This window comes from Erpetoichthys calabaricus, chromosome 17, assembly GCF_900747795.2.
Source record: "Erpetoichthys calabaricus chromosome 17, fErpCal1.3, whole genome shotgun sequence".
NCBI lineage: Eukaryota > Metazoa > Chordata > Cladistia > Polypteriformes > Polypteridae > Erpetoichthys > Erpetoichthys calabaricus.
Window position 1 is genome coordinate 53,496,469 of NC_041410.2, and position 14,914 is coordinate 53,511,382.

The following is a 14,914-nucleotide window of genomic DNA, read 5'->3' on the forward strand; positions in this document are numbered from 1 at the left end:
TTAGTCTCAGTTTATTACCTGCAGCAGTTTCATCTATGTTCAGTTATATTTGACTTATAATTATAGGAAAAATGCACTGATGATGTAACATAACAGGCAAAGAAAGGATTTAATGAAACAAAATATTAAAAGAAAAAATGAATTTGCAGAAAAAAGAAAATCTACCCAATGTACTAAGAATGATGATAAAAAAGGATATTAAACAAACAATGTGACTTAAGGGACTTATTATACAGTACTGTACCTACCTTCAGGTTTGAAAACATATACCGGTCCATCTTGTGTCCAGATCGACTTATGACCAGTCCATCAGAACCGAATGTGGTCATAAGTCAGTGACTACCTGTATGCAATATATACTTTTTACAGCACTCTGAATGCTTAAAAAATGGTATTTGTGAAAACTGAATTTAAAGTTTCATAGAAAGAGCTAAAACTTTCAATCCTATTCAGTGTTGTTTTGGAAAACAAAAACTTGTTTTAAGTTGCCAATGTTATGCAAGACAACACCTACCATTCACATGTTAAACTTTCTGCATTTAATGTGGTCAAATACAATAAAAATTAGAAATCCAGCTCACTTTATTCATCATATATTTTTTTTTTCAAGGAAGGGTATTTGTGTTCTACCAGTGCCCATCAGTTTTGACCCGATAACTTGACATTCAGAATCTTGTTAAGATAATATTAGAAAAAAAAAAAACTGCACATATTAAATAAGAGAGATGAACCTACATTGTCATGGTTTGGGCTGCTGCTCAGGTATGGTTACACTTCCCTCATGGCTGGCTACTCTCAGTTTTATCTTTGTGCTCTAGCATGTTTGTTTGGTAAATTTGTCCGTGATTACCTCCACATATATAAAATATACAGTTGAAGTCAGAGGTTTACATACACTTAGGGTGATTTCTTTAAAACTCACTTTAGAACCCCTCTACACATTTTATACTAACAATCTATAAATTTGGAATATTGTTTAAGAGCTCTACATTGTGCAATACAGAAGTAATTTTTTCCAACAATGTTTACATGCAGAGTATTTCACTTTTTATTGACTATATCACAATTCCAGTGGGTCACAAGTTTACATACACTTTGTTAACTGTGCCACTAAATAGCTTGGAAAATTCCAGAAAATGATGTCAAGCCTTTAGACAATTAGCTACTGATACCTAACTAACTTCTAAGTGGTGACAACCTGTGGATACATGTTAAGGCCTACCATCAAACTCACTGCCTATTTATTTAACATACAAAAGAAATCAGCAAAGACCTCAGAAAAAAAATTATGGACCTCTTCAAATCTGGTTCATCTTTGGGAACAATTTCCAAACACCTGAAGGTTCCACGTTCATCTATATAAACAATAAACACCATGGGACCACACAGCCATCATACCTCTCAGGAAGGAGACGCATTCAGTCTCCTAGCGATGAACATACTTTGACAAGGAAAGCAATCCCAGAACAATAGAAAGGATCATTGTGAAGATGCTGGAGGGAACAGGTAGGTAAGTATCTATATCCACAGTAAAACAAGTCCTGTATCAACATAACCTGAAAGGCTGCTCAGCAAGGAAACCACCACTGCTCCACAGTCGCCATAGAAAAGCCATACTGAAGTTTGCAATGGTACATGGGGATAAAGAAATGTCCTCTGGTTTGATGAACCCAAAATCAAACTGTTTGGCTATAATGACCATCATTTATGTTTGTAGGATAAAGGGTTAGACTTGCAAGCCAAAAAACACCATTTCAGCCGTCAAGCATGGGGCTGGGACCATCATGTTGTGGGTGTACTTTGCTGCAGGAGGGACTGGTGCACTTCACAAAACAGATGACATCATCAGGAAGGAAAATTATGTAGACATACTGCAGCAACATCTTAAGAGCTCAGCAAGGATGGTGAACCTCAGTCACAAATGGGTCTTCCAAATGGACAATGACCCCAAGCATACCTCAAAAGTTGTGGTAAAATAGCTTAAGAACAACAAGGTCAAGGTATTGGAATGGTCATCAAAAAGCCATGACCTCAATCTGATTGAAAATATGTGGGCAGAACTGAAAAAAAAGGCCTATGAAACTGTCCCAGTTACACCAGTTCTGTCTGGAGGAATGGGCCCAAATTCCCTCAACTTATTGTAAGAAGCTTGTGGAAGGCTACCCAAAATATTTGGCTCAAGTTAAACAATTTAAAAGCAATGCTAACAAATATTAACAAGGTGTATGTAAACTTGTGACCCACTGGAATTGTGATATAGTTAATTAAAAGTGAAATACTCTGCCAGTGAACGTTGTTGAAAAAAATTACTTCTGCCCGGCACAAAGTAAATGTCTCGAACAATATAGTTAGTATAAAATCTGGGGAGGGGCTTTAGAGTGAGTTTTAAAGAATTCACCCAAAGTGTATGTAAATTTCTGACTTCAACTGTATATTTGTAAAGTAATGGAAATGTGCTGCATATCGTGTTTAGAAAAAAAAAATTATACTTTTTGCATGATTTAAGGCATATTAAAATTACATACATTAATGTCCTTAGCGTTAGGCCCGAGCATCACTCGGGCTGTAAAAACAGTGCTAAAAGCGTTAGTCCCAAGTGTCACTCGTGCAGTGGTATAGATGCAACTCATATAAGACCCGAGGATTACTCAGGCTGTAAATGTGCCAACAGCGTGTTTCTCTGGCAGCAGTGTAGACGTGTCTTCTCCTAGTCTCATAATGGCATCTTGTAAGAAACGCCTCTAATCAGCAGTGATGGGGCTGTGAATCTGTGTTCAGGCAGTGAAATTGAAACGATCTGTGGAACCGAAAGTGATTCTGGTGAATCCGAAAGCAATGCTTGTGTCACTCACACATGTGCTGTATGTATTATTATTATTATTCATCATTATTATTATTTGTATCATTGTTATAGTTTCCATACTTATGACTTTCTACTTTTTAGTGTTTGCATGCTTTACAGTAAAAAGATAAGATTTAATAAAAATGTAATTTTTTAAGCCAAAAACTTTTTACGTTTTTTTGAGAAATAATGTAACACTAAGGTGGTTAATTATGATTTACGTCTGAGCCCCTAATAAAACAAAATTTCTGTCATTCAATCAATAAAATACCATGAGAATATGCTTTATAGCTGAGTCACCAGTGACTGATGATTTTAACTTCTAAGTCACACTGATATTTGTCAATAGTATAATAATTTTACTAATATTTAATTTAATACTCTATGGATTTTTAAATGTATAGAACATCCATATATCTTAATTCAAAGTTGAGTAATCTTAGTATATGACTGAGTTTATGACTAGACTGGAGTATTAGAGTAAATGTAATTTCTACCCACTTATTACATAGTAGTTGAATTTACTAACATGTGTTTTTTTAAATAAACTCACCAATGAAATGTGTATACTTGTATAAACTTAGGCCATACATTATAACTATATTACAGTTTTGGAGTACAAAATAAAAATTATTCAAACCTTAATATAAAATTGTGCACCAATAGGATTGTAATAAATGCTGACTTCTTAAAAAATACAATGCTTTTAAATCAGAATCGCTTCTTTTCACTAGAACTTAATGTACAGGGATTTAGCTTAGTAACTTTGGAGCTGCTTATATCAGAAAACAGCATCACATACAAATAACATAGATTGAATAACATGCTTTATAACCAGTTACAGAATAGTTCAGTTAAAAAGGAGATGTGTAAATGATGATGTGCAAGTGAAGGACTGAGTGTATAGTGTGTATGCACATGCACACACATATGTGTACATATACCCTACATTCAAAAACCATATACAGTATATGAGTGAACACATTAGTATTAGCATTTAGGATAGAATATTGTTTAAAATATAATAAAGCATCTGTTAATTACCTGAAAACTAATACCTGACTAGAACTTATTATTTTGATAGTAACTCCAATGGGATCAAGTTGTAATCAGCCACAAGAATTTGAAGATGGAGAAGCTGGTTTTGCTGTCTTGTTTCCTAAAGTTGAAGGAGTAAACTTCCGCTCCTTCCATTTCTGCAAAAAAAAATTTCAGTTCCACTGCTCTTGAAGAAGCAGGTGAGTATTGCCTGTGCAATAAAATACAATTCTGCTATATTATAATAGGTATCTTATCTTTATTTTAATGTGCACAAATAAGTATTGTGAGGTGCATGGGTTTGAAAATGAATAGACTTTGTGCCCACTAGAAAGTTGATTTTCATTTACAGTGCAATTTAGGAGAACTCAAAAAGAATCCGAATGTTCCACCAAGATAAAGATATGAATAAATAAAATTGAAAACAAAAGTGCTACAGTATTCATATACATACTGGGAAATGAGAGTAGCGGAAAAGCATTACAAGATGAAAAAACTATAATCTATAAATACACTAGTAGAAAATGAAAGAAGCACCCAGAAGGTTACAGTTTGAAATACTTTAATACATTATGGCAAAGCTAGATAGCACATAATGTTCTGATTGAGTCCAAAGGTCGTTGGAGCACCTCATGGCGATACAGAGTATGGCGAAGGTTACATCACTGTCATCAATAGGTGGTGCTCAGAGCATTGCAGAAATTGTTAACTTGTATTGCCACATGCTGGCATTGCCACATTGCCCCAAACCCCCTATCAAACCTCAACGCTGTCATGGAAAATTGTAGGTCGCAACACAAGGAAGTTTAAGAAGCACTGGTAATATTGAAATGTGCTGATCTCTGAGAAGCAAGATGGTTCTTCCACCAAAGTGCATTGATGTTGATAATGATGAGAAGAGGAGAATACCCTTTGCCGGAGACCTGGTTCTAGACAGCCTGGGCATAAAGATACACTTTATGTTTTATGTAGCACCAGCATGTTAGAAAGGAGGCTGAGGTAGACCAGTTGACCACAGCGGCATGCATCAAAGCCACTATTGATACCTATGGATCATATGTGTTTCTTCTCTTGACGCAGAACGATAGTCATGCATTCCCTAGGCATGACCACCACTCCCTTGTGATCACTGCACCACTACAAACACCCCCCCAGCCCCCCACCCCACCCCCACAGTGGTACCTCAGGTCAGTTATTGGACAGAGGAATGTCAGTAAAATCCTGCGTCTTTACTGCTGCTGCATGTTATATGTTGATTAGCACATGCAAGTAAGAATTTCATTGTGCTCGGTACATGTAGAATTAGTCCAGGTCACGTCTAAACTACTGAGTGGCTACATTTATTTTGTATATGGCTACACCACATAGGGCCTTCACCTGTGCTACCAGCTCCATTGCATTTTTGCATTAGATATTTGTGGAGATGATATTGGCCATTGTTGGGGATACCATCTAGCTGATCTTCATTTCACTTCTGTGTGAAATTAGAAATCTGTTCATCCAGCAAGACAAAGCCCTGCTCAAATCCTTCCAAAACAATTCAGTGTATTTTTGGAACTGTTCATCAACACTACCGCCAGCACACTTACAGCATCTCTACCTGATTAAGCATGCGTGGGACTGGATTGGATGGCATGCCTCCTACACCCTGTCACAGGCAGTGAACTTCCATATGCATAATGAATGGAACATTATTCCTTCTGAGTGTCACATTTTGGTGGAGTCTATTCCAGCATCTGTGAGTGTAAGTCAACAGGCAACTCATTCATTGCAAGGCCCACTAATGCACATGGGACTAATTTAGGTTAGTTGGCAATTCTGACACATACCTTTGTGGAAATAAGGGAGGAAAATCTGGAGAGAAACTTACACTTGCATAGAGACAGGATGCATACTTCTCACAGACGATGACCAGGTACACAGTTTGAAGCCAGGATGCTGAATCTGTGAGGCAGCAGTGTTATCTGTTGCACCACCGTGCTTATCCAGTTAAGATGTAATTGAATTAAAATTATTAATTAAAAAGTTTTAAATTATGAGCATAACAGTGCCTGTTAGTTTTTTTTTTTTTTTATGTTCTAAAGATTTTTTAAAGTGGGAATTCTATCTGTGCTCATCCCGCATCATTTATGATCAAATGTAGCCCCAGGTTTAAGAGTGTAGTGCCTATAACAAAAATAAACTAAGACGCAGATCAACATTATTGTTCATTTTTTTGACTTTTATATCTTCATTACATTCTTTAATTGCAACTTTATTATGAAAAATGTATTCTGAGATTATTCGAATAAGAAAGACAGATGTTTTGATGTAAGTTAGTTATACTGATCATGAGGTCGTAGAATGGCAATGTTGCATGTTGATTAGAACGTACAAGTTGTAATTTCACTGAATTTTGTACACATGAAAATAATGACCCTATAAAGCTATTTACTTAATGTTAGGTACTGCCAGATGAGAAAAAAGCAGAAACTCTAATAGGGTAAAATTTTTAGAGAGATTACAACTTTGGAGATCATGTTTCTTCTGCAACACTCTGATGCCCATCCAGGACTGGTTCCTAACAAATACTTGGTGTTGCAAGGATGGCACCTGGACTACTCTATGGCATGAAGAATAGCCTCAAAGTTTTGAGATTTTTGCATTTAATGTATGTGAGAGATTTTTATGAATTAATGAAATAATGCTATATTATCTCCAATTTAAACTTAAATGCATTTTTCTTCTTAAATTATCATTCATATACAGTATTGGTTTTACTACCAGTCATACATTCCTTGAGATCACAAAATAAATACCTACACACACTCATACTAGGGCAATTTAGCGTAGCTATTGAACTTAATCTCTTCCTCAGAAAACTGGTGGCAGGTAACTCATTTCTTTAATATTCTGAAGTAGAATTTATTTGCTTGTTTATTTAGTTTATATATCCATCCATCACAGGGCTTGTCAACAACCCAGGTCTGCGTGTTGTTCTTTTATTTGGATATGAAGCCTTTAGACCAGAAGCTCTGCGCTTTCTTAATCATATTATTGAGCCACTTTCAAAAGAAAATATTCTACTTGCTGGTGGACATGTAGAGTATATGATGTCTCCGGATACTAAATGGTAAGTATTAAATTTTTGGTAAAATTTGGTATTCATTCTGTTGAGTTTATGTGCTTTTAAATAAAACCAGCTTAACAAATCAGATTTATTAAAATACAGACTTTAAAATGTGGTTTTATTATCATGGAATTACTGACATTGACTGCATCCAGCCATGATCAGAACAATTAATATCCTGAAAGGTCAGTTTCAAGTAGTTAGCGTCTTTTGTTTAATTTAATTTTACTCAAGTGGTTTCTTGACAGTACTTTTTTTAAAATTAAGAATCAATGTTTTTCAAGTGAAAAGAAAGATTTAATTTGGGAAGTAGACTACACCCATTGCATGCAACTATATAAAAATGATAAATATTTCTGTTCTGATTGAGCATAAATTGAAATAAATAAATGTGAAGCTTTGAAATATTTATCACTAGATTATTTGGCACAATGTAAAGAAAATGCTGAATCTTTCAAAAAACAAGATTTATTTTTGAAGAAAAAAAACCTATAGTAAAGAGTTAATGTGGATAAAATATTTTATATGCATGATTGACTAGTATGAAGTAATACTTTTAGCAGTACAATATGTACAGTGGGGCAAAAAAGTATTTAGTCAGCCACCAATTGTGCAAGTTCTCCCACTTAAAAAGATGAGAGAGGCCTGTAATATTCATCATAGGTATACCTCAACTATGAGAGACAAAATGAAGAAAAAAATCCAGAAAATCACATTGTCTGATTTTTAAAGAATTTATTTGCAAATTATGGTGGAAAATAAGTATTTGGTCACCTACAAACAAGCAAGATTTCTGACTCTCACAGACCTGTAACTTCTTCTGTAAGAGGCTCCTCTGTCCTCCACTCGTTACCTGTATTAATGGCACCTGTTTGAACTCGTTATCAATATAAAAGACACCTGTCCACAACTTCAAACAGTCACACTCCAAACTCCACTATGGCCAAGACCAAAGAGCTGTCAAACCAGAAACAAAATTGTACACCTGCACCAGACTGGGAAGACTGAATCTGAAATAGGTAAGCAGCAACTGTGGGAGCAATTATTAGAAAATGGAAGACATACAAGACCACTGATAATCTCCCTCGATCTGGGGCTCCACGCAAGATCTCACCCCGTAGGGTCAAAATGATCACAAGAACGGTGAGCAAAAATCCCAGAACCACACGGGGGGACCTAGTGAATGACCTGCAGAGAGCTGGGACCAAAGTAACAAAGGCTACCATCAGTAACACACTATGCTGCCAGGGACTCAAATCCTGCAGTGCCAGACGTGTCCCCCTGCTTAAGCCAGTACATGTGCAGGCCCGTCTGAAGTTTGCTAGAGAGCATTTGGATGATCCAGAAGAGGATTGGGAGAATGTCATATGGTCAGATGAAACCAAAATAGAACTTTTTGGTAAAAGCTCTACTCGTCGTGAGTTGCATTCAAAGAACACCATACCTACTGTAAAGCATGGGGGTGGAAACATCATGCTTTGGGGCAGTTTTTCTGCAAAGGGACCAGGACAACTGATCCGTGTAAAGGAAAGAATGAATGGGGCCATGTATCATCAGATTTTGAGTGAAAACCTCCTTCCATCAGCAAGGGAATTGAAGATGAAACATGGCTGGGTCTTTCAGCATGACAATGATCCCAAACACAACACCCGGGTAACGAAGCAGTGGCTTCATAAGAAGCATTTCAAGGTCCTGGAGTGGCCTAGCCAGTCTCCAGATCTCAACCCCATAGAAAATCTTTGGAGGGAGTTGAAAGTCCATGTTGCCCAGCGACAGCCCCAAAACATCACTGCTCTAGAGGAGATCTGCATGGAGGAATGGGCCAAAATACCAGCAACAGTGTGTGAAAACCTTGTGAAGACTTAACAGAAAATGTTTGACCTCTGTCATTGCCAACAAAGGGTATATAACAAAGTATTGAGATGAACTTTGGTTAGTGACCAAATACTTTTTTTCCACTATAATTTGCAAATAAATTCTTCAAAAATCAGACAATGTGATTTTCTGGATTTTTTTTTCTCATTTTGTCTCTCATAGTTGAGGTATACCTATGATGAAAATTACAGGCCTCTCTCATCTTTTTAAGTGGGAGAACTTGCACAATTGGTGGCTGACTAAATACTTTTTTGCCCCACTGTAGTTGGTAAATTCTATTAAAGTTACTGTAAAGTAACAAAAATATATAAAACAAATAATTTTTAACAAAATTATCATTTTAGTTAGAAAATGAATACATACTAGAATGAAAATACGGTACTGACTAGGGTGTGGGTACCAACTAAATTCTGGAACAAAACACTGCCTATGGTCCTCCCCTGTTTAAATGGGGAATCTCTGCAAAATTTGCTGGAAATAAATTAAAAAGTGTGGATTTACATACCAGGCAAACAAACATTCAGCTTCATATATTAAATGTTGCACATGCTGGCATATGGAAACTTGTACTTAGATGCCACACATGTATGGCAACATTGTTTTATCTGGTGATCAAAACAAAGTGTTTTTATATTTAATCCAAGTTAATAAAGGTTTACTGAACATTTATTTGTCTGTTATACCTTTGGTATTATTTGATATTAATGTTCTGCTTTATTTTTGTATCATTTTTCAATTACAAGATTGCTTAGAACTTTCTTGGGAAATTGCTTTAATATCCCCTCTATGATAGATGTTAAGAAATGTTAATATCTCAATATTCACTTATATTTTATCTAATTATTCAAAACCAAAGGTCAAGCCAATATCAAACTAAATTAAAAACCACTAATAATAAAAACAATTTCTAACAAGTAACTGTGTATTCTAAATTAGATATCAGAGAAAAACTGTCATCAACTTCCCTAGTAATTTATTTGTTATGTACTTATTATTATTATTATGAGTGAGCAAGGCTTTTTACCTTTATCCCCTTGGAGTTTCTGCTTGCTCTTTGAGAATCAATTTTATTTTTAAACAAAAAGATGTGGTACTAAAGTTTGATAGAAAGAATATAGATGTTATCAACTCATGATTTCAAATAGTAGTATTGAATGACAGCCTGACAGTAATGGATATTATCTAAAGTTTTTTGGTTAAAGGAATATTCCACCCAAAAATATTTTTATTACATTACTAACACCATATACTTTTGCAGTGATGGTTGTGAAAATTAGGCTTTAGTTTCCTGTTTACAATGTGCACAGATTTTTCTGTAATTAAATATTTAACAATGTTATAGCAATATTATAGCAAAAAAAACATGTGTTTTCCATGTTTTTAGCATAACTGACATGTGAATTATGTAACACATTATTTTCTGCTGGAAGGCATTGGTCATCATTGGGGTCTAGTATATGATTAAACGTTTTGTCTTCATTTTCCAGGAAAACATAAGATTAAAAATTTTTCTCTGCCATCACTACAAACTACACAATATAAATAACATATTAAAATCATTTTTAGGCGGAATATCTCTTTAAATGTCAGTAGGTGTGTATATTTTAGGTATTAGTACAAGTACAGCATGGTTTTACTTTTCTACTTTCTTCTGAAAACCAGCTGACAAGCTCCTTAGTTGTCATCGTCTTTCACTGACCAACAGATATATTTTTCCTTATCATTTTAGTACATAAGGATATCATTTTATCTAGATTAAACATTTTTCTGTCATTAACTCCAAATACACTCTTTAGAGTCTGATATAAATCAGTGGTAGATGATGTTGGAGAAGTTGTTTTGTTTATTCCCCATCCACAAGGGTAAAACAACCACACACTATATGACACATTTATTTTACACCCTGCCATGGAAATGCGCTGCACAATTTTTTTTTTTAATTAAGAGTAGGCATTTTTCTTGTGTGCATTGATCTGTTTTTAATTGGCTGTTATTAAAGATGATATTAGTTAAACATGCAAATAAGAATCTCGCTGTACTATTTGCACGTGACAATAAACTTGAACTTGAAGCTCTTAATGTCATATTGCTACTCAGAATGCAGTTCAAAGGGGTATTTTGTGTTCTGCAGGATCTGTTTATGTAGACAGAGCTTACTGTCACATCTAAACCATGATCTTTAAGAAGCAGAAAGCATCAATATTTGAAGAATACTGTATATGTGTGTGGTTGTTAGACAGTTTAATTCTGCATTAATGTGTTGACCTATTCTGTTTAATCCGCTTATGTTTAATTGAGATGTGTTTAAGTTTTATTTGATTTAAAATGGTTTAATGATAATCAATTGTGTATCATTACCTACTAATATAAAAATGTAATTTTCACTTCTAACATTTACTGCTCACATTTATTTGTTGATTTATCATTTTGTGAGTTTTATTTTTATGTTGTAATTTAAACATATTAACATAAAAATTATTTTCTTTTAGGTTTTCCATTAACATGAATTTTAAAACAGTTACTGGAACAAAGTTTTGAAGTGGGCTCTGCTTAGCCAGTTTTATTTCCAGTGTATTTTATTATAACCTGAGTTATTTTAGGATTTTTTTTAGTTAGCCTTGTCTATGTCTAGGTTAATGTTGGAGAAACCTGTTAGAAGAACACTGGAAAAAGTATATCAAGAGTTTATTTTATAATCTACCTTGTTTATTTTAGATCCATTTTTTGCTTGAAAAATATTTATATTTGGGATAACTAGTTTTTTAGTTCTAGCTTGAATACATTTTGCCTTGAGTGCAACATGAAGCTTTACATACCCTTTATATTTCTATTTATTGTAATTTTGCTTATTTTACTATATATCGTACATTGTGTGTTTTTGAGTTTGATGGTGAGATCTGGGTTGGCTTATTGAGATTTTGTCAGAATTAATTCATTGAGTACACTGAGCTTCTGTTTAATTAGCTTTCAGTACAAATTTATTATTAGTATTTTTTCATAATATCTAATATTGGCAAATTGATTTGAGACATTTATGTAATATGAGATAATAGTTGCTTATCTGGCATTAAATGTTTAATTGTATAAATAACCGTTTGATGCAGCATAATAAAAATGATCCACAAATTTCCACAATTTGTTTTTGAACAATTTAAGCATCAGTGATTTTAGCAGTATTGGAGCTTCCTCATTTTTAACATATCATTTTATTTTGTAGTCTTTACTATAAGAGAGACTTTTTAAATTAATGTATGTTTTTTTTTAATTTATTTTAAAAGCTGCTGCCATGGATCTTATGGAGTGGTGGGTCTTGCACTGAGTGGCTCAAGAATCCAAGGTGCTTCTGTCCTCCTCGAACAAGATGTGAATAGTGAGAAGGCTGCAAAAGAAGCTGTTCAAAGACTTAAAGCTGCCAAAATTCCAGAGCACAACACTGTAGGCTTTATGTTTGCCTGCGTAGGACGTGGCCAGAACCACTACAATTTTAAAAAAAAACGTGGAAGCTGACATATTCCGAGTAGTTTTTCCTAACATTCCTTTGTTTGGCTTCTTTGGGAAAGGTGAGATTGGTTGCGATCGAATTATCACAGATAACTACACACTGAGTGAAGCAGATAATCTTCAGCATGGTTATACAACAGTCATGGCACTTGTGCACTTAGGATAATGATTCGGAGAGGATGCGTGTGGCATTCCTTTAATATTTTAGAGACTGAGACTGTTGAAAGAACCAGTGCGCACTTTCATTCATTTAACTAATACAAAGTGTTGGACACCCATATGGCAAAGAATACTTCAAATTCTTCTGTAAATTGTTTTACTATTAACATGGTTATGTGCCATTCTTGATTGGTGACTTGCATTAATAATCACATTATTTTCAGCATTGTGAAGCTAACTGATTTAAAGTTATTCAACAGACGCTGTAGCAGGGAAGTGTTGTTTCTATTTCTGTCAACTAATTGTTGAATATTTAACTTACAAGAATACTACTTTTTCTTTTTGCCTTCTTACTGTCTGTTCTATTGCAAACGGTTGGAAAAAATAAGCAATTCGTTTTAGCAGTATTTGATATTAGTTGCAACAAAATTTAAAGTATTTGTTCTGAAAGCTTAGCATTGTAGATGAAAAAAGTGATTAATACCTATTTTATAAAAGCTCTGTACATTCCGCAGGCCACTGCAGCTTCATGAAGAAATGTTTTTGTTTTTAATGTTTGTGGCATGGAGGAATGATCTAACAATACCTATGACGGAGTGCTGGATTGGCATACATTTTACATGTATTTGGCATTTTCATTTTGTCATTAGAATTATGTAATTGTTTAGGATAAAGAAACTTGGTTTCCTATAAAGTAAATTTAGATATGCATTGAAGAATATTTTTTCATTTTTATTTACAGTTTGTTGAAAATGAACAATTGTTGCCACGTCTGTTTTTTTTTTTTTTTTCTGTGAACAAAATGCAGTTTTTTTTTTTCTAAATAACACATTTTAAGCATTACTTGGGTTAACGTGGAGGCTTTCTTTTCATTTAATTAAGTGGCTAGTGTTTTATTTTGAATAAATGACTCATGTAAACAACTAAAAAATGTGTGACTGCCACTCTCTGGATCTCTTTCCTTATACTTGCCCTTAAAACTGTTTTACACCAGAAATTCAAAAAACTGAAAACTCACATTTTTCTGGTTTGTATTTTAGAACTGTAATTCTGTAGAAACTGCATTTTCTTTTCCAATTTTATTGTTCTCTCCATGTATTCATACTAAACATTCATTTTGTTGTTTTCTTGTATTCCTAAGCATTTCCAAACTCTGTCCTGTGTCGTATTGCATTTTTATTTGTTACCATTACTACTGTTGTCTGTATTGTAAGCAGGTTTTTTTTTTTTTTTTTTTTTTTGTAAAGTGCAATTTGCCCAAAAGAAGAGATTGTTTGAAGTACAGTATATGGATAAAGAGGAGAGGGAAATAAATAATCGGAGGCAATACTGAAACAATTGTTGAAGAAAAAAACTAATATGTAAAGTCTGTTTTAACAGTCTACAGTTTATAATGTTGGAGTTTGAAAAGTAACAAGAGATTCTTTACCCTAAAACGTTTAGGGGCACAAAGAACAGATCCAGTAGTCCAGGGGCTTCTGCTTAGAATTGGCTGGACGTGAGATGAGCAGTAGAACATTTATCTTCTTTTTCAAAATGGAAATATGAGGTTCTTCTGTTAGAGCTCTGTGACTCTTTATATGTATATATTCACATTTTTTTATAAATATTGGGTGAAATTTAAAGAATATTTTTATTGGTTTTCTCTCAATTATTAATAAAATTATGAAGTTGTTTAGTCAAAAATATGCATGGATTCATTCATTCATCCGGACTTCTGTGCTATAGAAAAAATAATCCCTTTTTACAGCAGAGATTAGCACATGAGACCTGCAGGTCATGGGTACGAATGAAAACGAGCTTCTGAAACAGTTTGCCAAAATGTAGGCTACAGCAGAAAGGGACTCCAAAATATAAATGAAAGATTTTAAGGTATCTCTGCAAAATGAAGAATTAAAAAAAAAACTTGACCTATTAATGAAAAGTGTAAAGAATAAAAACTGATGATGTTTTCCCTGGGAGTAGTATAATACAGTACTGCTTGGCACTTTTTCAGTTATTATCTTAAATTATATGCATGATTTTAATAAAAATAACTTATCCTAGAATATGTCATAACTGGAGTTTAGCCAATCAGCAGGAAATCACTTGTGAATACTTTTAAAATTGTAAACTGCTTTGTAATATTTATCAGCCAGTCGAATCTGCAATACAAAGGAGTATTTTGTCATATTTTTAGTTTATTCTTAAAACCTACCGTCCCATTTTCTAGTCAGCATGCTGTAGACAAATGAGGCATAGTCGACAGGTAAACGCTCTTTCCAGGTACTCAAAGCAATGTCAAAATTTCAAGAAAAGAAGATTGTGTAGTGTTACTTAATGTTCAAATTCTAAACAAAATATTCTCAATCTGAGTTTATACCGCTTTCCCATTGATGAAACACCCTGAC

At 34.1% G+C, this 14,914-nt stretch overlaps 1 protein-coding gene across 1 annotated transcript in view; it reads left to right on the forward strand.

The window, feature by feature from the left end:
- The window catches only part of fbxo22 (F-box protein 22), a 55,949-nt gene extending 41,739 nt beyond the window's left edge, over window positions 1-14,210 (forward strand). The window contains 5 exon segments of the mRNA XM_051920789.1: window positions 3,927-4,047; window positions 4,049-4,080; window positions 6,827-6,992; window positions 12,143-12,347; window positions 12,349-14,210. Coding sequence (XP_051776749.1) covers window positions 3,927-4,047; window positions 4,049-4,080; window positions 6,827-6,992; window positions 12,143-12,347; window positions 12,349-12,531 — 707 coding nt within the window. The 3' untranslated portion in view covers window positions 12,532-14,210.
- The last annotated feature ends 704 nt before the right edge of the window (window positions 14,211-14,914 follow it).